Source organism: Arachis ipaensis, chromosome B1 (assembly GCF_059453495.1).
Source record: "Arachis ipaensis isolate K30076 ecotype BB chromosome B1, ASM5945349v1, whole genome shotgun sequence".
NCBI lineage: Eukaryota > Viridiplantae > Streptophyta > Magnoliopsida > Fabales > Fabaceae > Arachis > Arachis ipaensis.
In genome coordinates this window covers 67343080-67367519 of record NC_142436.1, presented here as the reverse complement: position 1 = coordinate 67367519, position 24440 = coordinate 67343080, and the positions used below count along the sequence as shown (strand labels likewise).

Below are 24440 nucleotides of genomic sequence, written 5' to 3'. Positions count from 1 at the left end.
TCATCATTGACTCTCAGGGTTATTTCCCCTTGTTGGACATCAATGAGAGTTCGTCCAGTTGCTAGGAAGGGTCTTCCTAGAATGAGAGTAGCACTCTTGTGCTCCTCCATTTCCAGCACTACAAAGTCAGTGGGAAAGGCGAATGGCCCAACTCTGACGATCATGTCTTCAATCACGCCTGATGGGTATTTAATGGAGCCATCAGCAAGTTGGAGACATATCCGGGTTAGTTTAACTTCTTCAGTTAAACCAAGCTTTCTGATAGTGGATGCAGGTATTAGGTTGATGCTTGCCCCAAGATCACATAAAGCTGTCTTGGTGCAATTACCTTCTAATGTGCATGGTATCAGAAAACTCCCAGGGTCTTTAAGCTTTTTAGGAAAGCTTTTCAGAATGACTGCACTGCATTCTTCAGTGAGGAGAACTCTTTCAGTTTCTCTCCAATCCTTCTTATGACTCAAGATCTCTTTCATGAACTTGGCATAAGAAGGTATTTGCTCAAGTGCCTCTGCAAATGGAATCTTTATTTCAAGGGTCCTGAGATAATCTGCAAAGCGAGCAAATTGCTTATCCTACTCCTCTTTTCGGAGTTTTTGAGGATAAGGTATCTTGGCTTTATATTCCTCAACCTTAGTTGCTGTAGGTTTATTGCCTACAGAAGTGGTTGAAGAAGCCTTTTTAGAGGGGTTGTCATCAGCACTTGTGTGTGTCTGATCCCTCACTGGCAATGGATTGCCAGAGTTAGAAGCTGGAGTGACGTTAGACGCCAACTCCTTGTCAGTTCCTGGCGTCTGAACACCAGAACTGTGCCCATTTTGGGCGTTCAACGCCAGATCCTGCCCATTTTGGGCGTTCAACGCCAGATCTTTGCTTGTTTCTGGCGTTGAACCCAAGTCCTTGCTTGTTACTGGCGTTGAACGCCAGTCTTGGGCATGGTCTGGGCGTTCAGCGCCAGCCTTCCACCCAACTTCCGGCGTTTTAGCACCAGAATTACTTTTCCCTGGGCTCTTACTGTCCTTAGATGGATTTTGGGTGGTTTGCTCATTTCTTGGTTTCCTGCTGCCTTGAGGTGGGGTATTTAGTGCTTTCCCACTTCTTAATTGAACTGCTTGGCATTCTTCTGTTATTTGTCTTGACAGCTGCTGCTTTGTTTTCTTCAATTGTTCTTCCATGTTTATATTAGCCATCCTTGTCTCTTGTAGTTTATCCTTGAGTTCAGCTAACTGCTTTGTTAGAAAATCCAATTGATGATTGAATTCAGCAGCTTGCTCTGCAGGACTGAGTTCAGCAGTTACTGTTTTTGCCTCTTCTTTCATGGAAGAGTCACAGCTTAGGTACAGATGCTGATTTCTAGCAACTGTATCAATGAGCTCTTGAGCTTCTTCAATTGTCTTTCTCATGTGGATAGATCCACCAGCTGAGCAATCTAGAGACATCTGAGCTCCTTCTGCAAGCCCATAATAGAAGATGTCTAACTGAACCCACTCTGAAAATATTTCAGAGGGGCATTTTCGTAGCATCTCTCTGTATCTCTCCCAGACATCATAAAGAGATTCATTATCTCCTTGTTTAAAGCCTTGGATGTCCAGCCTTAGCTGTGTCATCCGTTTTGGAGGAAAGTATTGATTCAGGAATTTTTCTGTCAGCTGTTTCCATGTCCTTATGCTGGCCTTAGGTTGGTTATTTAACCACCTCTTAGCTTGGTCTTTTACAGCAAATAGAAACAGTAATAATCTGTAGACATCCTGATCTACTTCCTTATCATGTACTGTGTCAGCAATCTGTAAAAACTGTGCCAAAAACTCTGTAGGTTCTTCCTGTGGAAGACCGGAATACTGGCAACTTTGCTGCACCATGATAATGAGCTGAGGATTCAACTCAAAGCTACTGACTCCAATGGAGGGTATGCAGATACTACTCCCATATGAAGCAGTAGAGGGGTTAGCATATGACCCCAGAGTCCTCCTGGACTGTTCATTTCCACTTAGATCCATGATGGAGAAAGGGAGTTGTTGTAAAATAAAAAAATTTATTTTTATTTCTTTATTTATTTATTTAATTATTTTGAAAATAAAATAAATTAAAATAAAATAAATAAAAATAGGTGAAGATTTTCGAAAAAATGAAGGAAGAGAAAGTGGTCAGGAAGTTTTGAAAAAGATATGATTTGGAAAAGATTTTAAATTTTAAAAAAAATCTGAATTTTAGAAATAAATTTCGAAAATTTGTTTTAGAAATAGAGAGAAAAGATATTTTTGAATTTAGTGAGGAAAGAGAAAAACAATAAAATAGCACAAGATTTAAAATTTTTAGATCTAATGCTCCTAGTTTTCGAAAATTTTGGAGGGAAAACACCAAGGAACACCAAACTTAAAAATTTTAAGATCAAGACACAAGGAAAACTCAAGAACACTTTGAAGATTCACAAGAACACAAGAACATGAATAAGGAACACCAAACTTAAAATTTTTAGAAAACCAAAGAAAAATCAACAAGAAAACACCAAACTTAAAGTTTGGCACATGATTTAATCAAGGGAAAATTATTTTTGAAAAAGATTTTTAATAAAACTGGTGTCCAATCATCAAGAACATAAACCAACACTCTAGCCAATTTGGCAATAAATGTAACACTTGTTTTGAAGAAGGATATTTTTAACCAAGAACAATAATAAGAGACTCTAAACCAAAAAGAAAAATTTTTCCTAATCTAAGCAACAAAATAAACTGTCAGTTGTTCAAACACGAACAATCCCCGGCAACGGCGCCAAAAACTTGGTGCACGAATTGTAAATCACACTTTTTACAACTCGTGCCACTAACCAGCAAGTGCACTGGGTTGTCCAAGTAATACCTTACGTGAGTAAGGGTCGATCCCACGGAGATTGTTGGCTTGAAGCAAGCTATGGTTATCTTGTAACTCTTAGTCAGGAAGACAATAAAACAATTCACTTATCAAATCTGATTGCAAGGAATAACAAAGCATGAAATAAATACTTGTTATGCAGTAATGGAGAATGTGTTGGAGTTTTGGAGATGCTTTGTCTTCTGAATCTCTGCTTTCCTCTGCCTTCTTGTTCGCACACGCACGTTCCTCCTATGGCAAGCTGTGTGTTGGTGGATCACTGTTGTCAATGGCTACCATCCATCCTTCCAGTGAAAAGGGTTCAGGTGCGCTGTCACCACACGGCTAATCATCTGCAGGTTCTCAATCGTACCGGAATAGGATTTACTATCCTTTTGTGTCTGTCACTACGCCCAGCACTCACGAGTTTGAAGCACGTCACATTCATTCAATCCCAGAGTCCTACTCGGAATACCACAGACAAGGTTTAGACTTTCCGGACTCTCATGAATGCCGCCATCAGTCTAGCTTATACCACGAAGATTCTGATTAAGAGATCCAAGAGATATTCATTCATTCTACGGTAGAATGGAAGTGGTTGTCAGGCACGCGTTCGTGGGGCAATGATGATGATTGTCACGTTCATCACATTCATGTTGAAGTGCGAATGAATATCTTAGATAGGAACACGCATATTTGAATAGAAAACAGGAATACGTGCCTTAATTCATCGAGACACAGCAGAGCTCCTCACCCCCAACAATGGAGTTTAGAGACTCATGCCATCAAAGAGTACAAAGTTCAGATCTAAAATGTCATGAGATACAAAATAAATCTCTAAAAGTTGTTTAAATACTAAACTAGTAACCTAGGTTTACAGAAAATGAGTAAACTATGATAGATGGTGCAGAAATTTACTTCTGGGGCCCACTTGATGTGTGCTGAGGCTGAGACCAAAGCTTCTCACGTGCATAGGGCTGTTTTGGGCATTCAACGCCAGCTTTGGATCCTTTTCTGGCGTTGAACTCCAACTTGCAACTTGTTTCTGGCGCTGGACGCCAGAATTGGGCAGAGAGCTGGCGTTGAATGCCAGTTTACATCGTCTATCCTTGAGCAAAGTATAGACTATTATATACTTCTGAAAAGTCCTGGATGTCTACTTTCCAACGAAATTGGAAGCGCGCCATTTGGAGTTCTGTAGCCCCAAAAAATCCACTTTGAGTGCAGGGAGGTCAGAATCCAACAGCATCAGCAGTCCTTTTTCAGCCTGATTCAGATTTTTGCTCAGCTCCCTCAATTTCAGCCAGAAAATACCTGAAATTACAGAAAAATACACAAAATCATAGTAAAGTCCAGAAATATGAATTTTGCCTAGAAACTAATAAAAACATCCCTAAAAGTAACTAGTTCCTACTAAAAACATACTAAAAACAATGCCAAAAAGCGTATAAATTATCCGCTCATCAGGCGCCAAAAACTTGATGAGGAAAAAATGATTCCACACAAACTCACCGGCAAGTATACTGGGTTGCATCAAGTAGTAAAACTCACAGAGGTGAGGTCGATCCCACAGGGATTGATGGATCAAGCAACTTTAGTTAGGTGATTAGTCTAGTTAAGCTAACAGTCGTGAATTGGGTGAAATTGTATTGACAGAATGTAAAGTGCAGAAGGTATAAAGTGCAGAAGGTAAATTGGCAGAAACTTAAAGAGCAAGAAATATAAATTGCAGCAAATGTAAAGGGAATTGGGTGCTAGAAAATTAAATAAAGCAGTAAATCAGAACTCGGAATAATTGCAGAAGATTAAAATTGTGTGAAAGAAATTTGAAAGCAATAGGAACAGAAAGGTACAATTGGCAGAAATAAAAATTGCAGAAGAGTAGAGATGCAGGAAATTGAAATTGCAATAAAAGTGAACTGAATTCAATATAGCTGAAATATGAAAATGTAGAAAAGGAAAAAGTGTATCAGAGAGCCTTCTATTCTACTCCTACTCATACTCCTACTGCTGCCTACCACTAATGCAGCCTACTGTTCGTGAAGCCTTTTTCACTAACTGTGAACCAAAGCCTTTTTATAGGCATTCCTAAATTACAAATGAAATTGAAATTGAAAATAAATTACAATTCAAATGAAATTGCTATTTTAACTATTTCTTGTGCTTTGAGTGATGTCAATGGGCTTTACTTGCTTTGAAGTTTCAATGGGCTTGGAATCAGATCAATTGAGCTAGAATTGCACTTCTAGGAGAGGGTAGCGTTCAAATAGAGAACGGAGCGCTTTTATACCCACGCATACGCGTCCTCTACGCCTGCGCATCCTTTTTGCATTTTGCCCCATCCACGCGTACGCAACACCTACGCGTACATGTGACCTTCAGATTTTGAGCTTGTGACGCGTACGCGTGCCATACGCTTGGGCGTCCCTTGTAGCACTCTCCAAACGAGCGTAGCGTTCGCAATATCAGTGCTCCCCACGCGTACGCGTCCCTTATGCATACGCGTGGGTCTTCAAACATGCCACTTCCACGCGTACGCATCAGCCATGCGTACGCGTGGTTCTTCAGAAATGTCATTCGACGCGTGCGTGTCATGTACGCTGGGCGTCGGTCGCAAAACTTCAATTCCAACTTTAAATTTGCTCGAAAACGCTCATTCAGATAACTTAGCACTCTCTTTGCAATTGAGCGCTGATCACATCCACGCGTACGCGTCATGCACACGTACGCATGGGTCTTCAAAATTCCTTGCCCGACGCGTGTGCGTCTTGTACGCGTGCGTGTTGCGTTCTTGCACCAAGAGCACTCTCCTTATTTAAATCATGGGTCACGTTTTTAAAAGCGTGGCCTAAGGCTCCAAAGCGTGCTCAAACTTCAAAATGTGTCCAGAATTCTTATTTTGTACTTCCTGCTTCTTTTCCTTCTTCTTTTCACCTGTCATCAACCAAACAGATACATCAAAACCTTGGCATAATCATCAAATCTTGCATCATTCATATTATCAACTAAATCTTGCAAGAAATCTAATGAAAATGCATAAAATTATCAATGTTTGATTGAATCAAGACAAGCATGAAATTCTCACTCAAACACTTACTTATTGCCTAAAAATGCATGAAAACCAAGTAAAAACTAATGAAAAAGGCTTGTGAAACTAGCCTAAGATGACTTGTCGTCAATATTATAGAAGTAACTGTCAATTGACATTAGGTTAGTCTATAAATAGAGTTTTGGGCAAACATTGCAATCAGTTAAGTTCTTCTTGGAAATCCAAGAACATTCTCAACCTCCCTAACATCACAGAGTAAAATTGAGAATCTTAAGTAATTCTTCTAAAGTCTAAACTCAAACTTGTACTATATTTTCTATTTTTAATTAAAGTTCTTTATTACTTTTTATTTGTTTTTCTTCATCTTCTTCTTCCTTTTTCTTTTAATTTTTGCATTTTACTTTGCCTCCGGCGCTTTGTATGTTTTTTTTTATATTTAATTTTATTTTTGAAACTATAATTGAGACTTTGAGACACCCACAAGAGGATTCATTTTCGCTCTTTGAATTAAGATTGTGAAACAAAACTCAAAAGTTATTAATTTATTTGTTGTTAACAATAGAATAAAAAATTGAGTAAATATGCTAGGCGAAAGAAAATATTATCTAAAAAGAAAATTTGAATAATGCAAGGAAGGTTGTAACTGACATGATATTATTGGGCATACTTGGTCAAAGGCATAACTGATAGAGGTAGCAATGCAAAGCGTCAAAGAAACAATTGCGGGACGGTTATTTATCAGAATTTGAAAATCGGCAAAGATATTATAGAAGTAACTGTCAATTGACATTTGGTTAGTCTATAAATAGAGTTTTGGACAAATGTTGTAATCAATTTAGTTTTTTTTTTTGAAAAACACTTAGAAATCCTAAAATGCTCTCAGCTTCCCTGACATCACAGAGTGAAATTGAGAATCTTAAGTAATTTTTCTAAAATTTGATTTCAAACTTGTACTTTATTTTCTATTTTTAATTAAAGATCTTTATTACTTTTTATTTGTTCTTCTTCGTCTTCTTTTTACTTTCTCTTTTAATTTCTGCATTTCACTTTGTCTTTGGTACCTTGCATATTTTTTTTATCTTTAATTTTATTTTCAAAACTACAATTGAGACACCCACAAGAGTAGTTTTCGCTCCATGAATTAAGATTGTGAAACAAAATTCGAAAGTTGTTAATTTATGTGTTGTTAACAATTGAACAAAAAATTGAGTAAATATGTTAGGCAAAAGAAAATATTATCTAAGAAAAAAATTTGAATAACGAAAGGGAGGTTGTAAGTGTCACGATATTATTGGGTATACTTGGTCAAAAACGTAAGTGACAGAGGTAGCTATGCAAAGCGTCAAGGAAACAAGTGTGGGACGGTTATTAATTCGAATTTGAAAATTCACAAAGATATTATAGAAGTAGCTCTCAATTGACATTAGGTTAGTCTATACATTGTAATCAGTTCAGCTCTTCTTTGAAAACACTTAGAAATTCAAAAACACTCTCAGCCTCACTGGCATCACAGAGTAAAATTGAGAATCTTAAGTAATTTCTCTGAAGTCTAAATTCAAACTTGTACTTTATTTTTTATTTTTAATTAAAGTTATTTATTACTTTTTATTTTTTCTTCATCTTCTTCTTCCTTTCTCTTTTAATTTATGCATTTTATTTTGTCTTTGACACCTTGCATGTTTTTATTTTATCTTTAATTTTATTTTTAAAACTACAATTGAGACCTTGAGACACCCATAAGAAGAGCTATTTCTGCTCCTTGAATTAGGATTGTGAAATAAAATTCGAAAGTTGTTAATTTATTTGTTGTTAAAAAATTGATCTCATCGCCTACGAGAATTTCACCTGCTTAGCCATCATCGAGGCCCTTGGCAGTGCCCTCACCAACAAATACTCCGAGGGCCTCCCTGGCAACTGCTAATACAGCTGCAATGAGTACATGGTCGAGATTGAGAATCTCTGCCGCTCCGCTCATGCGCCCTCCATGCCTTCCACCTCGACCCTCAATCTTGGGGCATTAACGTCCAGCCTTACTCCGGGACCACACGAATTGCACCGCCTACACTGTCGCCTCCAGCCATATGACCGCATCATGGGGCTTGACCTCCCTTCCGGCGATCACTTTACCCACGGTTACTACACCTCCGGTGGGAAGAAGATCTCTGCAACTTCCATTTACTTTAAGGGTTTGCCTTACAAGGTGAATAACACCACTGGATACATTGATTATGATAGGATGGAGGAGAAGGCCTTGGATTTCAGGTTTTGGCTGGATTTGAGTTCGAATAAGCTGAGTGGGCCAGTTCCTTTTGCTCTTTTCGAACTTCTATCGCTGCAGTAATTAACGCTGTCTTTCAAAGAGTTTTTTCAGTGAAAAAAAATTCTGCAGGATTTGAGAAAAGCAGATTGATCACGGTAGACATAAGCAACAACAAGCTTAGGGGTACTTTGCCATGGTTCATGGCGTGGATGCCTCAGCTTTCAGCATTGTTGCTGGAGAAAAAGAAGAAGAATAAAAAGGAGGATGAAGAAGAAGGAGGAGGTAACATTTTTAGAAGGACCAAAAAATGTTAAGGTTAAATAAAGAAGGAGGGATTAAATCGGGTACAAATTGCAATCTGGCTAGCTAAACTAGCAATTGTAGACGCCAGTGCAGCACACTGTAGCCACGTCAATACTGAAATAGGTGACTCATAGTCGGAAATATGCCTAGGGACCATTATGATGTCCGGAGCTGAATTTGGGAGACTACTATGGTGCAATTGGAATTTCGAAGACCAAATTAGCTAATCTCATAAATCTCAGGAATCAGTATAGAGATTTACTCCATCATGGGAGCTAAAATGCCAAGACAAGCGGGCAAAGAAACCTGTTGTGGTTATTGGTAGCAGCAAAGAGCAAGACGTGATTTGCGTTTGCGCTTCTTCTTGTCCCATTTGTTCTCGAAGAACCTTTTCCACTCCAATTCTTCTAGCACTAGCTTTCATCACTTTCACGTGGAAATGGTTAATCAGCTCATCACTTCCGGTTTGTTCTTTTTCGCTTTCACCTCCATGTTGAACGCACTCGATTTCAACAAATGCATGTTCCGGCCGGTACACCATTTCCAACAATGAAAAAAACAAAGAAGTAAATTGTCACTATTTGCATTCTCACATGATGGAGATGATGCTGCCGCTGATTGCCTCACAACCACCAATATCGGAGACTATCGTGAAAGTGACGGTAACAACAAAGACAACAGCAGTTTAGATAGAGATAGTTGGGGATTGGCGAAGAAAGATGAGAAGGTCATTTTGTTTTTTAAGTGAATATTCATCTCGATTCTTGATAATTTTTTTTTAAGGACTACGAGACCTCCACAAAAAAATACCCAATTTTAGCCTTTACTTTTTAACATTGTGAGATTAATTAACCCCTACGTTAATGATTTATCTCTAAAACTTGCTTATGTGAGTTGTTAATTACTAATATATTCTCTATTTAATTTTTATAAATAAAAATAATTTAAAAATTACTAATATTTCTTAATTTTACACAGCAAATTTAATTAATATATTTAAAAAAAATAACAAAAATTATTTAAAAAAAAAACTAAACGGCCGTAACAATTATCCAAAATACGAGACTCCCAATAAAAAAACTATCAATCTTAATTGGTTCTTAATGAATAAATTAACAGTTTAACATTTTATATAGGTTTATTCAGTTAATACAAAAAAAAATATTAACAAAAAAATTAATTAATTTTACAGAAATAAAAATCAAAAGCCAAAAATAATATTTTTTTAGTTGTAAATCTAATTGTCTTACAAAATAATTGTTAGAGACATTTAGAATTTTTTTTTTTTTCATTTAACGGTTCAACAATCTTGGATTCGACTTACGACGCTTTTTAATTTCTATATGAAAGGGAGGCTGGGGTTGAACCCGGTTATGGGAACGTGGGGTGCTGCACAAAGGGGTGGTGTCAGTTGTAAAGGAAATCGGACCGTGGGTGTAGGTCTGTGCAAGTCGGACCGTGCGACATGCAGCTGCACCACAACACGGACCCTGCGACATGTAGGTCACAACACCCATGGTCCATTTTGTGCCTCATTGGACACGCGTCGTCCAACCCTCGCTCCCCAAACGGTGCCCTGATTACCAACATAGTGCATGAAGTAGGCACACCCACCATCCGATAACTCACTTTTAGATTTCACTCTCAACCTTCAAACTCCATTCTTCTTCTTCATTCTTCTGCTGGTAGTGAGTGTCTTCGGTGAAAAATAAAAAAACTGCCAAAGAAATATAAAATTAAAGATGTTGATCGTGCTGAGCTTCATATTAGACACTATATCAGCCATTCTGATTATGTAAGTTTATTTAATATTTTGTTAAATTTTTATAATTTTAAATATTGTTCTTACAATTTAGTTGTTCCTGTTATTGTTAGGATCTGAGGTTAGAAATATACATAGAATGGTTAGAACTATTTTTTAAATTATTTTTATTTTTTTCCTGAATTTTTTTTATTATTTATTTTTTAAAATTGTTATTGTTATGGTCTGAATTTTTATTATTGTTGTTACATAGAATCTGAAAATTAAAAAGCGTTAGTTAGAATGATGTTATGTAAAACAAATACAGTTTTTTTTTTAATTTGTTTAATTATTTTTAATATATTTATTATTAGTGTTAGGAAGTGAAGTGAAAAATAGTATTTAGAAAATAAATTATAAAATGTAAAATAGGACTGGATCTTTAATAAAATTTTTTATAGAAGGTTTTTTTTTTAATTTTTTCAAGTTATAATTGTTAGAAAATTAAATATTATTGTGCGAACAGTAATTGAATGTAAGGAAAAAAAATGAATGCTTAGTATTAATTTTTATCTAATATTTAGTTTGATTTCATTAATTATAATCATAACTGTAGAAGTTAATTATTCATTATTGTTATTAGTAAATGAATTTAGAAAGATAATGAGGATGATTATTAGTAAATTTTAGAATTTATATATCTGTGTTTAACTTTACATAAGTACTAGTTAATAGATAATTAAAAATACAAATTATAATGTTATATATTATCAAAATTGGAATCTACTGGAAATAAATATATAATTCTAATGTTGTCATAGTCTCTGGAACTGATTAGGAATGTATTTATTAGTAGATGTCATTAATAGTTAAGTTGGAGAGATTTCAAGGATTAGTCAAATATTTGTTGTAAATATTTGTTTTACTTTGACTTAGTCAAATAATTTATGAATGTTTTGTGGTTTCAACTAATATGTGTTGTTGAGTTAGTTGTGCAACAATTTTGTTAATGATTTGATCTACTTAGAACTTTATTGCCGCCTAGTAGTAAGTTAGTAATGGTTAATTAGTTGACTAATAAGTTGTTATGTTTTTTGTAGAAATTAAGAATGGTGACATGTAATCATCCACTTCCTCCTGATCGGTACGACGATAGGGTTGAGGAGTATTTACGAGTTACTGGGTTTTATCATGCATCTCAGATAGGTGTAGTACAGTGCCAGAAAGCACTTGTGAATGATCTAATTGAACGGTGGCACCCAGATACACATACGTTTCATCTTCCCATTGGTGAATGTGCTGTAACTCTGGAAGACGTCGCTTTAATTCTTGGTCTTTCGACGGATGGTCTTCCAGTCACGGGGATGACAATGAGTAGTTTCGAAGCGTTGCAGGCTGAGTGTTTGGAACAATTTAGAGTTGCACCGTCTAAAGAACAGTGTAGAGGATGCTGCATAAAACTTACGTGGCTGCGCGACTTAAAAGAAAATTTACAGTTGATTGATGAGATAAGTATATGTAGGTATGTGAAGTGCCACATTATGTTGCTGATCGGGACGATCTTGTTTGGGGATAAATCTGGGGCAGCTGTCCACTGGAAGTTTCTACCATTGCTTCGTGACTTCGGCAGTATTGGACAGTATAGCTGGGGATCAGCATGCTTGGCACACCTTTACAGGGCATTATGTAGGGCATCTCGCTTTAACTGCAAGGAAATCGATGGTCCACTAACCCTTCCGCTCGTATGGGCTTGGATCCGACTGCCTTATCTATCTCCGCTACCTAGGAAACCACGCAGTTTTCTGCTAGCAAACAGGTAATATTATGTTACAATGTTTTCATTTCTTGATATTTAGAATTCAGTTGCACTAAATAAATATATCATATTAGGTGGCGTAACTGGGAGCGTGGTGACCGACGATATAGATATCTGACGCTAAGTCACTTTAGGAAGGCATTCGATGAACTTCAGGAAGGCCAGGTTAGTTTTCATTAAAGATGTATTACTTTCGGATTTAGTGTTTAGCTAAATTGATGAAGCATTGGTATTGTAAATGTGATGTGGGTTGGACTTATGAGTTTCATTTATGATTGGCAATTTGTGTGGGCTGCTTATTCTGTGGACCGTGTGGATCCGAATATAATTCCTCCTGAAATCTACATGCAGTCGGTTGTATGGAGCGCAACAGTGCCGTTGGTGTCATTCGAATGCATCGAGTGGCATGCCACCGATAGGATTAGGTGACAGTTCAATTTAATTCAGGGAGAACCTAATCAGGAACAGAATCTGGACAAGGCGTATGGAGAAGTCCCTACTGGTCCTAAGAATCTTAATTGGGTCACGGCACCGACTCATTCATACTGGGTGATGCATTGGACAAACAGGTATCATCACGTTCTTTCTGAGGTTCTGATGCCCTCACAATATCCATTGGAGTCTTACATGTACTGGTACCGAACAAAATTTGGGGACCGCTTATACTTGTTGAACCTTGTAGTAGAAGAAAATGATGAGGGTAATCAGGATTTGGATGAGGGTAATGAGGAGATGGACCGGGGTAATGAGGATATGGAAGAGGGTAGTCAGGATGCTGATGATGACAATGAGGATCAGGAGGCCCAATCGCCGCCACCACCTCCAAATCCGATTCCAGAAGAGCAACCTCAATCCTCATGCCAATATGTACCTTAGACACAGTTCACAACTACATTTCCAATGCATCAACAATTTTGGGGTATGCCACAGTATGAAACAGGAGAAGGAGGTTCTTTTAGTCAATTGCTTGGGTTCATGGCTGCAGATGCTGGACATTCACAATATCGCAATCAGCCTGATTTCACGGCAGGTAGGTATTCGTTGGATGCGAGGCTTCCATGCCATACCTCATCGGTTGCTTCTGGAGGATTCGTGTCTGTTGACTCTAGTAGAAGTAAAGGTGGGCGTGGAGTTCTTAATAGTCAAAATCCTAACCGTGTTTCCATGGTACCTATTGAAGAAGATGCTAACACACTCGAAGAGGACACCAATGCGTATCTAGTAGATGAATCGGATGACGAGGATGATATAGAGGAGTTCGATGAGGATGAGGAATCACGTAATGATGGTAAGATGATTCTGTATTTTGCTTTACATGTTCTATTAGTGACTCATTCTGTGTTCATAAATGGTATCTCCATCTGATTTGAGTAACTGATATGTGGTATCTCTCTTGTTTTGATTACCTAAAACCATAAATTTAATTTTTTTTATTAAATTGTATGCAGGTCATTGTGACACTCCGGATGACAAAGCAAAAGGTTACAATCTGAGGATTGATCCGCCACGTCATAGCGCTAATCGCTACACTCCATCCGTGTTCAAAAAGGCAGCTAAAAAATGCAAGAACTTTGTGAAGGATGTTAAGTGGGCAATGAGAAAGTAGTGGTGGTGTAATAAACTTATTTGTGTATTAATTATGTGGACTATGTTTAGCGTACTTTATATGTGTTGGATAGTTTGTATTAATGACCTGGATTGTTGTAAGATTACTTTGTATGTTCATAATATTTTATTATTAATGAACTTATTTATGTATTAATATCCTGGACTATGTATTAGTGTTGCAAAATTTTTCGAATAATTTACTAAGAATGACATATCAGATTAAGTCATTTTGGCAGTTGATGTCATATTACATAACGATACAGGTGGAGAATAATACTAGATTGTCCATTTTGATAATGCTACATAGAGCAGCTCATGTTACATAAAATAATTTCTTAACACAGGTGGACAACTCGTGATATTATATAATGATACATATGTATTATCATCCTAGACTGTGAACCTACTGAGTCTGTCCGCCGGCATTTGCACCACTGGACTGACGGCATCTGCTACGGCTGTGTCCCTCAGCTCCACAAAGCCTACATCGCCTAGGCCGACGTAACATACGCGTGTCCATCTCATTCAAGAAGCGCGTCATTCTGGGGCGACCTTTCGTCACTCGTCTCAGGAAAGGATTTGGTATGAACCGAGGTCCGTTGTAAGCAGGTCATGTAGTCGGATTACCTAGTGGCCTAAACCTTGCTCGGTACACCCGCCGAACTTGGTCCATCTTATACACATCATGCACATATAGTTGCCAGTCTAGTCGCTGGTTGGCACAATATGCGAACACATGTCGACAGGGGATTCTATCTACCTGGAACTCACCACAATCACATCGAAGGCCTCGTAGGTCGACTGCAAACTCAAGTCCACTAGGCATCTCACACACCTCAAAGACCTCATTCTGCCTGTCAAAGCAACTAACCTGTATGTTTCCAGATGCAACTTGGTTTGCATGTAACTTCGACGTCACGACATCAGAAAACACATGCCCAGCAGTAATCCGGGCTTCCGCCTCCGCTCTTTTTCGTGTGAACAACTCGTTAAGTCTGTAAAATGTTGCCTTCACAAGGGCAGTAACGGGTAGATTGCGAGCACCCTTCAATACTGAGTTTATGCATTCCACTAGATTCGTCGTCATATGACCCCATCGATATCCACCATCAAAAGCCAACGCGTACTGTTCGCGGGGGGATTCGGTTTAACCAGTTAGTGTAGGCCTCGCCCCGTTCTTGTAAACGTTGGTATCGTACTTCATACTCCCGCACCGTCCTCGAATATCCTGTATGATAAAAAGATAGAAACAAAAATAAAGAGGCTAACACACTCATTGGCGGTAAATCTGTTAGTAAAATAATTAACTTTGCTAAGCGTTACCTAAATTGACGACCAGTTTCTGCAAGTATGGCGCCTTGAATTTCCTCAGAAAATTCGATTCTATATGCCTGATGCAAAACATATGGAAAGCTCTTGGAGGTGACCAAGCACCGTTACTCCTTTCCACAGCGGCATTTATGAATTCATGACGGTCGGATATCAGTCCCACACCATCTCGAGTGACAACATGCTGGCGAAGGTTACTAAGGAAAAAGTACCATGCATCAGAAGTCTCTCCCTTCACAATAGCAAAAGCAATTGGGACGATATTGTTGTTGCCATCTTGTGAAACTGTCACTAGTAGACAACCCTTGTACTTTCCGTACAAGTGTGTCCCATCCACCTGTACAACTGGCTTACAATGTCTGAATGCTCTAATGCAGGGGTAATAACTCCAAAAGACCCGATGCAATACCCGAATATCAGTCACCAAGTCGTCACCTTGATATGCAGGCATAGTCTCAAAATGAACAACAGCTGATAGCTCCTTATGACACATGGCCTCAAACCATATAGGCAAGGCTTCGTACGATGCTTCCCAGCCTCCAAATATTTTTTCCACTGCCTTTTGCTTAGCCAACCATGCTTTCCGATAACTAACGGTGTAGTTGAACTTCGATTGCACCTCTGCTATAACCGATTTTACCTTTAAGGCGGGATCAGCCTCAACCAACGGCTTTATTGCTTCTGCAATTGTATTCGAATCCAACTTCGAATGATCCTGAGAAATTGTTGCTCTGATACATGTGTGACTGCCATTATACCTCTTTATAACCCAACAGTACTTCCGGCTGATCATGCTAACCCGGATAAGCCAATCACACCCTGACCCATACTGTGTACACTTAGCATAAAATGTCAATGGTTCAGACTCATAGACCCGGTAGTCTACGCTTCTTCGTATGGTATACTCTTTTATCGCCTTAATAACAGTTTCTCTAGAACTGAATTCCATCCCAACAGCAAATTCACCATCTGCGACAAAAGGAATTTCTGCCACAAGGACAGCCATACAAAACATATTTAAAACACAAATATTGTAACATCGAAAATGAACGTAAACAATTTGTAATTGCATCAATTATAACATAACTCCAATTTATTTATATTTAACTAATTGACTTATCTACAATTACTGCAAATTTATTTTCCACTAATTTACTATCGGATATTAATTTCTATTTAACTAACTCGCTGGTTTACTATTTTACTAATTAACCCTAATTTATATTAATCTAATTTACTAACTTACTAGAATAAATACGAATAAATATATTTACTGAAGTTTTCTAACTTCACACGTAAATCCTAACTAATATTTAACTGATTTACAAATTTCTATATAATTTCTAACTAATATTCAACTAATTCAGTCACTTGCTAAAAAATTAACTTTCTTAAACTTAGATACACAAACACGTGAATAAAAATAAATACTAATTCAGTAAATTTTCACACTTTACTTAGCTAGTTGGTCCAACTATCAACATAAATTATTAAAATATTCTAATAGATATTATAAATATAGAGAATTACGTACCTGCACTGGTATAATCCGGAAACTCCGGAACATGCATGACTTCCAAATCCAAAACTCGCATGAATGATGGCTCCTCAAATGGCACTTCGTTTGCCAATGCATTTGCCACATCTGATACATCCGGAGCCATAGGTCTGCCACCTTGATCTCCATCTCCATCTGGACCAACAACTTCGTAGTTGCTTTCGAACTCTTCTTCGCTATCGCTATTGTAATCTTCCCGTAGAATATTCCGGTCGGCCTCAGATTGCTCGAACTCAACATACAACTCAATGAACGCGAGTTGACTCCGATTTTCAATGTACATTGAAAACATCTCGTGCATGCTCGCTTCGTCCGTTACATATTTGGTTTGAAACTGGACGAATCCACCAAACACCTGCACAGGGTATCTATATAGAATACAGGCTACACTTCTTGCCCTCTCAGACTGGATCTTTTCACAGATCACACCTTTGAGCTCTTCAAATGAGATTGTGAAAGGAATCACAACATCTAACGAATTTTCACAAACAAATCTTACTCCTTCAGATATTTGTAATAAAATCTGACCAAAATAATACACCTTCAATAAAACTCGGTCACTCATTTCTTTTAATCACATAAACAAAATCAAAAAGTTGAGAACTCGATCTGTAACTAATATGGGCGCTAAGTAATGAAGAAACAGAGAAGGAAAAACCAGAGGAAAGAACCGTTGAAGAAGAAGAAAACGCCAATAGGTCTCACCATCATTCAGACACTTTTGTTTAGAGTCCCCAACATGTCGGACCCTCCGATTAGGTATACTTCATTCAAAAAATTATTAAAATAACCTACTCGCACCCTCCGATTTCATTTAAATGCATTAAAAAAAATACCCTCTACTAGCAACTCGGAGGGTCCGATTAGGCGTCTCAGAGGATTCAAAAATTCATCCCCTTCAAATCGGACCAACCGATTTGTTGGTCCAAAGCTTAAACACAAACAAGTCGTAGGGTCCGTGTTGAAGCACCTGACACCAGAAAAAAGACTGCCCCACAAGTTGGTATTGCACCCCATCATGCCATATCCGGGAATGACACGCACCCTCATTCCATATCAATAAAATTGAGCCCAACTTACGACTGTAGTACCGAATACGAAGTTGAATGAGTCAATACCTTTTTCTCATGATTAAGGGGAAGGGTCAGTCAACATCAAATTCAAATTCAAATTCCTATAAAACATGGTCTCCTCCTCACCGTACTGAATGAGTGGGCTTCACCTGGGCTTTACTGCTTTAGTATGACAGTGTTTTACTTTACCATAATCCGAACTTTCCATTTCATTCCAAATACATCTTTAATTTCTTCTTACAACGAAGTTCTTTGCTTAAGCGAAAAAAGTCGAAAGATGTATGATCATCAATTAACACTTGATACTTCCCAGTCACTGGCAGGGAAGGTTTTTGACGACCGTGAAGCTTGATTTCCTTCATGCACTCCATAAGAGTTCTCTAGATTTCTTTGATTGACATGGACGTCCATGGTGAATCTTCTTGGAGGAAAGTCTAAAATCAACATTAAGCAATACATCTTTGGATCTTCCCATCTATGTCAAACCATTCACCCTAGATGATGATAGTGGGCAAGAGGCACACCTGCATTAATAACATCTTAGGGTGTTTTGTTGATAAGTAAAGATATAGCCAAAGCATATTCACTTCAGAAAGAACAAATTGAAGGAAAGGGATTTGATAAATGTAGAATTGTCGATGAAGGACACTACAAGCGGGAAGTTAAAGTGTACAATTCATTATGATATTGAATTTTATCAGTATACAGCCCATTCTGTCTAGGGGTGTGCATGGCCCGGCCCGGCCCGAAGACCCGACCTAGTCTCGAACACTTTAGGGACTATTTTGGTGTGATTTCACCGGGTCTAGGACCGGGTAAGGATCTCAAAAATAGACCTGATCATTATTTCGGGTCGGGTTTGGTCAATGATTCGGGTCACCCGAAGTCGGCCCGGTGGCCCGGTCATTATACACAATTAATATTTTGTGTTATTAGTGATGGATGATGGCTATTCTTATATGGAATTTAAGTATTGTAAACCTTAATATTTTTTGTTATTAGTTATTATAAGACTATAAGTTAATGTTTTATGTTTAAAATGCATAAGATTTTAGACTAATGCATAATATTGTGTTATTTATATTAATTTAAATATTTGGTATTATTAGACAATATTAGTATTGATTATGGTTATGCTTTAATTTTAGAGAAGAGTTGGTTCTTGTTATATTTTTCTAAGTGAATTTTATCATGTCAAATAATGGTTGGAGTCTTGGAAATTTGAATATTTTCACATGCTAGCTTATAAGAAGTTATCAAGGTAATGTAATGTTAACGGTCCAGTTTTCACCCGGTTTTTACCCGGTATAATCGTGTCTAATAAATAGGCTCTAATAAATAGGGTCACTGGCTCGGTATATATTTCGGGTCGGGTCTGGGTCACATTGAATCCAGTTTCACCCGGTCCATGCACACCCCTAATTCTGTCTTATGATAACTCGATAAGCTATCTTTATAAGGGATATAAACATTTACCATTCATGACTCATGATGGTTTGACTTTCCATCCTGCTTTTGAGATGCGACGAAGCTCCTGAGTTCGACCCTTCATATCACTGCAACTTCCCCCAATAATGTTAGGAACTAACGGTGCAAAACCTTGATTAACAAGATAAAGATATAGAAATGTAAAGGTACCTTTGAACAAGATAAAGAAAAAGATAGAACACAGGAAGTAGCACCAAGATCAATGCTCCAGCAGCCAGGCGGAAGAAACTACTTTGCTCCTGCAGAGAAAAATACCAGGTTTAATAAACAGCAGGCATGTCCTATATGATATGTGTTCACTCATCACTGTGATGATAAATTGGCTATATATAATCTTCAGAAATTGTTGCATGATGAACTGAAAATGGGAAAAAGGGAATGCCTAAACCTTTCCAGCAAAAAGGAAGATACTGTGATTGCAATCTTAGATGCTGATTTGAGCTAACCTTTTGCATGGAATTTTTTTAATGACATGACCCATAGCCCAATGTAGATCATCTACCCGACGAATTTTATAGATATCCCTTTATTGCTAAAAGTCAGCAATGACAAGTTTTTAACAAAAGATAAGCTAATTATACATTAACATTTTGAATTGGGCCATACCTTGCCTCCTCTAGAGAAGGGCTTCTGTTTCCCTGAGCAGGTGTGAGCATCACAAAACTGGTGTATAAACAATTCTGCCATCAAACCAAAAGAGCACTATAAGAAACACAGCTCAAATTTATTTTTGGGGGAATGGGTTAGAATAAACACCATAATGGTATAACGAGAGTAAACTAGGGGAACTAAAATTAAAAAACACAAGTATACCATGAAGACGGCTTGCTGATGGCCCCTGGCTTATGGAAAAGCAACTGTCAGCAAGACTCTGGACAAAATCTGGATATGAATTAGGTAGAACTAGGCCAAAATGACAAATAAATATAAAAAATAATAAAAAAATGAAAGCAACCTCACATAGGTGACGGTTTTTTGCGGCAGCTGCTGGATAACACTTAGTTCTAGAGAACTTGGAATTCATAACAGCATCACAATGCAATGCTCCACATAAATCAGCCAAGCAATTATCATGACTCTGTATTTAAATAAATCCAGAAGAGAGTATAAAAACATTTTCCAAGTAAAACTTTGATTAAATAGCAATGCAAGTAAGTCAAATGTCAACTCCACAAGCATGTATTGAATCTATTGAAATAACATTAGTTTTCTTTAAAATAACCAAAATACTCAGAGACAGCAAGGACAGAGACACAAAATGTCTCCGTCTTGTGTTTGATTATAGTAGGCAAAACTCAAAAAACAAGAGACAGAGACATGTACGAAATACCAAAACTACTCTCTCTAATTAAAGAAGAAAAAAATATTCCTCCAACCTACACTTCCTCTCTTTCTCCCAGCAGCAATAACACTCGCACACACCATCAGATCTCAACCTCCTACATAGCCTCCATAACCTCTCCTCCTGCTGCCACTACTGCCAATCTCTCCTCTCTCTCTGCCTTCATCCCTTCTTTCCCAAACCCAAACCATTCCTCCAAAGTTCAAACTTGTCACTCTTAAACCATGCTTTTTTAATTTCATCTCCTCCATTTCCAATGTTCTGTTCAAAACTGTAATAGAGAAAGAAGAGAGATGGAGGAGTGGAAGAGTGGCGGTGGAGGAACAGTGAAAGAAGGTCAGGTGGAGGAGGAGGAGTAGGGAGTTGAGGAGTGGAGAAAGGGTAAATTCAGAATTATGAAAAGAATAGTGAAGGCATATTGGTCCAAAACATTTTATTAAGTTTGTGTCTCAGTTCCTGTCTCTCCTGTCCTTCCCCCATCCCAAGGACACAAATTTTTGTCCTTCCATATCTCAAATAAAAAACACCCTTATTCTCACATGGAGACAGAGATAGAGACAGCTAGGAATTTTATCTTGGGGAGGAGACAGGGGCCAGGGGGAGGGGGAAGGTATTTGTGGCCCCATCCAGCATCCCTTTCCGGCCATCATAGAGGGGAAACTCTGAATAATTCAAACTCAGACAGCATCATGTTCATTCATAGATTATTAAAAACTACAAATAAGTTAAGATATAAATAATAACAAAATAGAAACAGCTAATCAGGGTTTAAAAGTATGTGCTTAATATTGAGATTTAACATAGAAGCATTAACAGCGATGCTGTAACATTGATTCAAAATGAGCAATCAAGAACATAAAGTGATCAAGAGAATAGAATGTTATGATTTGAAGTGTCAGAACGATGAGCATATAGAGGCTCTACATACACAAAAGTGGGAGAGGCAATGGGTGTAAGAAAAAGTTATCAGACGATTGATGAAAGTAAAGATGAAAGCACGACTGCACATTGTGTGAACCAAACCCAATGAAGAAAGAAATAAGAATCAACGTACTACATTCAGAAGATTGGAGTGCCTGTTATCAAAATGCTGATCAAGAAATTTTTCTTCACGGAAAACTTTTCTACAATATCCACACCGCCAATCATGCCTGTCTACGAAAATTTTATGCTCCTCCTGATCCCTGAATATATCATTTTCAGGGTGAAGTCTACAGTTTCTTGAAAAATGATAGTTTTCTCGCTCAACAAACGGTGTCAAGTACTACAAAACATACACAAGAACCACAATCTTCGATGTCATTCAAAGTTTACACCACTTAATACAACAGGACATCATAAATTTATCATAATTTTCAAAAGGCATGTTTTGATACCTGTTCTATCACTTTCCGAGCTGCCCTACTTCTTTCTCTAGAGCAATGCACTTCACCAGCATGCTCTTGATCCTGTTCAAGATTTCTACAATAATAAAACATGCATGAATAGGTAGAAGCCATATAGAAGAACACTACCGAAAAGCCTATTCACTAATTTTTTTTTATGTGCTATAAGCTAAGGATCAAACTGCAAATGCATCCATTTGAGAATAAAGTTATATATCAATGGAACTATCTATGGAAGCCACTGACAACGAACAAAAAAAAAGGGTTTGAATCGATAACCATACCTTACAGTAGAAGATTTCTCTTCGTGAACCTGGAGCAAACGTCCCAAAAAGAACAAATGAAAGAAAAGAAACGTGTCAACTTTACAAATACTGGCAACGTAATTCAAGCTAAAATTAAAATTCTGGTCTTCAGGATTAGCATGTCATAAAGATTAGAAATAAATAGAATACGTAAGAAATCGTAATCTATAACAGAAGAAGAACCCTAGAAAATTTAAACCACTCCATTTTTCAAAATCCCCAGGCATCAATTCTCAGAGTTGAGGTATTTGTTTATATCAAATTTCTTACCTGTTTTGCGTGGTGTAAGAGAGGAGATGAAGAAACATACGCGATTTCATGAAAAGAGAAAGTTAAGATCACGAAAATGGAAACAATTGCAGTGAGCTTCTTCATATCTCACTCGGTCACTCTATGTTCAAACTTGTTCTGTTTATTACAGCAAAAATGGTGAACGAATTTTTTTTTTGGTTTCCAAGTATTTTCCAACCGGCGGATATGTTGTACATAGTTATGGATACTCCAAAAATCAAATTTGTTTTTGATTAATTAAATATTTAGGTCAAATTAATTAATTAAATTAGTTTTCCATGATAAAATCGATTATTAATCGGTTAAAAAATTTAGAGTGAATATCTAATTCAGTATAATTACTTATACTTCGAAGGAACAACAAAATTCTTAATAAAAAAAATATTTTTTTGATCTCAAATTTTTATTTTTATAGGACTGATTAGTTCTTGTATCAATAAAAAAAATATTATTTTTTACAGAAGTTAATCAGTTCTATCAAAAAAAATCAGGGACCGAAAAAAATATTTTTGTTTGTTAAGAATCTCGTTGTCTTTTGAAATAATTATTAGGGACCGTTTAAATTTTTTTTTTAAACCTATTTTTAATCAATTATTAAAATAAAAACTGATTTTAAAACAATAATCGATTTCTAAATAAAAACCAATTTTAAAATTTAAAAATTGTTTTTTACATTAAAACACCGTGTTTTTTTTTTTACGTAAAAACCTAAATTTTTATCCTTTTTTAATTAAATTTTTTAATCTAAAAATTAATTTTTTTAAATAATACGAATAATATTTATAAATAATAAAAAAAATTTTATTGCATAAATCAAACACTTCTATTTTTTTTTAACATCATTTGTATTTAAACAAGGCATACTTCACAATTTCTTTTATAAAATTAAGGTTGGAAAAGTAAATCTAATCTCTTTAGCAATTTTATATGTACTTTTTCTCTCATTAGACCATAGAACTTCCATTAACTTATTTTTCTTTGTAAAATCATCACATTTTTCATCATCCCTTCTTAACTGGCGCCACATTTGAGTTTGGACTTTCTAGTCATCTTCAAGCGCAATTGAACCCGGACCCACTGAACAAATAATGTCATTTGATAAAATCAAATCTGCACAAATATATATATATCACGCTTGTAACACCCTACTACACAGAGCCTTACGCTTAAGTCGTAAAGCAGGGGTGGCAAGGTATTACGACCTCTAAAAGAAAAGGATATGTACATAGATATAGTTGGATGAAATCATATCTAGGAGCCTTGAAGGATAAGCTATTCAAAAACGATAAACAGGAAATCGTGTGACACTCGCATGGATAATTGTAAAACGGACAGGAAAAATCCAAAGGGAGCTGAAAACACATATACATATCAAGGTTCCAAAACTTAGATAGCAAGCTCCAGACTCGACCTGCGAAGCTAAGGCCGGCCAGAGTATATGATTATATATATATATACAACCCAAAATAAAAGTCAAACCACAAAGTAAACCCCTGTATCTCCAAGTCGACCTCTAGGAGGGACAAAACACAAAATGTACATGTGGAGATTCTATAAACATGTATACATAGCCCAAAATAAAAATATGACAGTAAAAAAGGTAGTTCTTCGCTTGTAAAGAGGATACCCAGATGCTCAACGAGGTGTCTCTCGACCTGCATCTGAAAAACAACAACATAGTATGGAATGAGAACCGGAGGTTCTCAGTATGGTAAAGGTGCCTGCATAGTTAATGTAAAAGGTCTCAGGAGAGGCAGAGGCATTCTTAGAACTTCGACACTCAGATTTCAGCTTAAGAATTCAACTAAACCAGAAATTAGGTAAGTTGTCTAAGGTATTCAAGTCCTGAATCTAACTTTAACCGAATACTTCACATTCTGTCTCCTCAAATCCTCTGAATCACTGGTGGAACAACCCTCTCCCCTCACACCTTCGTCAAGAGGGATTTCTCAGAAAACATACACATACAGTTCAAGCAAGGAAAACACGGATAGAGAAGCATTTACAGCAAGTAGAACAAGTAGCGGATAAGCAGAATTAAACAGTTA

General features: G+C 37.1%; 3 protein-coding genes and 1 pseudogene across 5 annotated transcripts; 1 reads left to right on the top strand and 3 right to left on the bottom strand.

The window, feature by feature from the left end:
* Positions 1 to 8234, top strand: part of LOC148576911 (serine hydroxymethyltransferase 4 pseudogene) — a 42242-nt pseudogene extending 34008 nt beyond the window's left edge.
* A 5997-nt stretch (positions 8235 to 14231) lies between these two features.
* On the bottom strand, positions 14232 to 14708 carry LOC148576910 (uncharacterized). Its single transcript, XM_088502811.1, has one exon. It carries the CDS (start codon positions 14706 to 14708, stop codon positions 14232 to 14234), a length of 477 nt encoding a protein of 158 aa, XP_088358937.1.
* Positions 14616 to 17207, bottom strand: LOC107607857 (uncharacterized). The gene is made up of 3 exons (XM_021122490.2): positions 16485 to 17207; positions 14945 to 15937; positions 14616 to 14849 (listed from the first exon to the last, which is right to left on the bottom strand). The coding sequence occupies exons 1-3, from the start codon at positions 17071 to 17073 to the stop codon at positions 14731 to 14733; spliced, it is 1701 nt and encodes a 566-aa protein (XP_020978149.1). The 5' UTR covers positions 17074 to 17207; the 3' UTR covers positions 14616 to 14730.
* A 558-nt stretch (positions 17208 to 17765) lies between these two features.
* LOC107631337 (uncharacterized) lies at positions 17766 to 22611 on the bottom strand. 3 transcript variants are annotated; one of them, XM_016334774.3, is made up of 10 exons: positions 22372 to 22611; positions 22081 to 22109; positions 21788 to 21872; positions 21466 to 21675; positions 20025 to 20147; positions 19883 to 19940; positions 19676 to 19749; positions 19220 to 19308; positions 19058 to 19137; positions 17766 to 18105 (listed from the first exon to the last, which is right to left on the bottom strand). In XM_016334774.3, exons 1-9 carry the CDS (start codon positions 22474 to 22476, stop codon positions 19068 to 19070), a joined length of 843 nt encoding a protein of 280 aa, XP_016190260.1. In that variant the 5' UTR covers positions 22477 to 22611; the 3' UTR covers positions 17766 to 18105; positions 19058 to 19067. The 3 variants fall into 3 exon arrangements, with proteins under 3 accessions (XP_016190260.1, XP_088357588.1, XP_020978162.1); XM_088501462.1 differs by having other exon boundaries at positions 19883 to 19907; positions 22372 to 22589; XM_021122503.2 differs by having other exon boundaries at positions 19883 to 19951; positions 20030 to 20147; positions 22372 to 22589.
* Positions 22612 to 24440: the final 1829 nt, after the last annotated feature.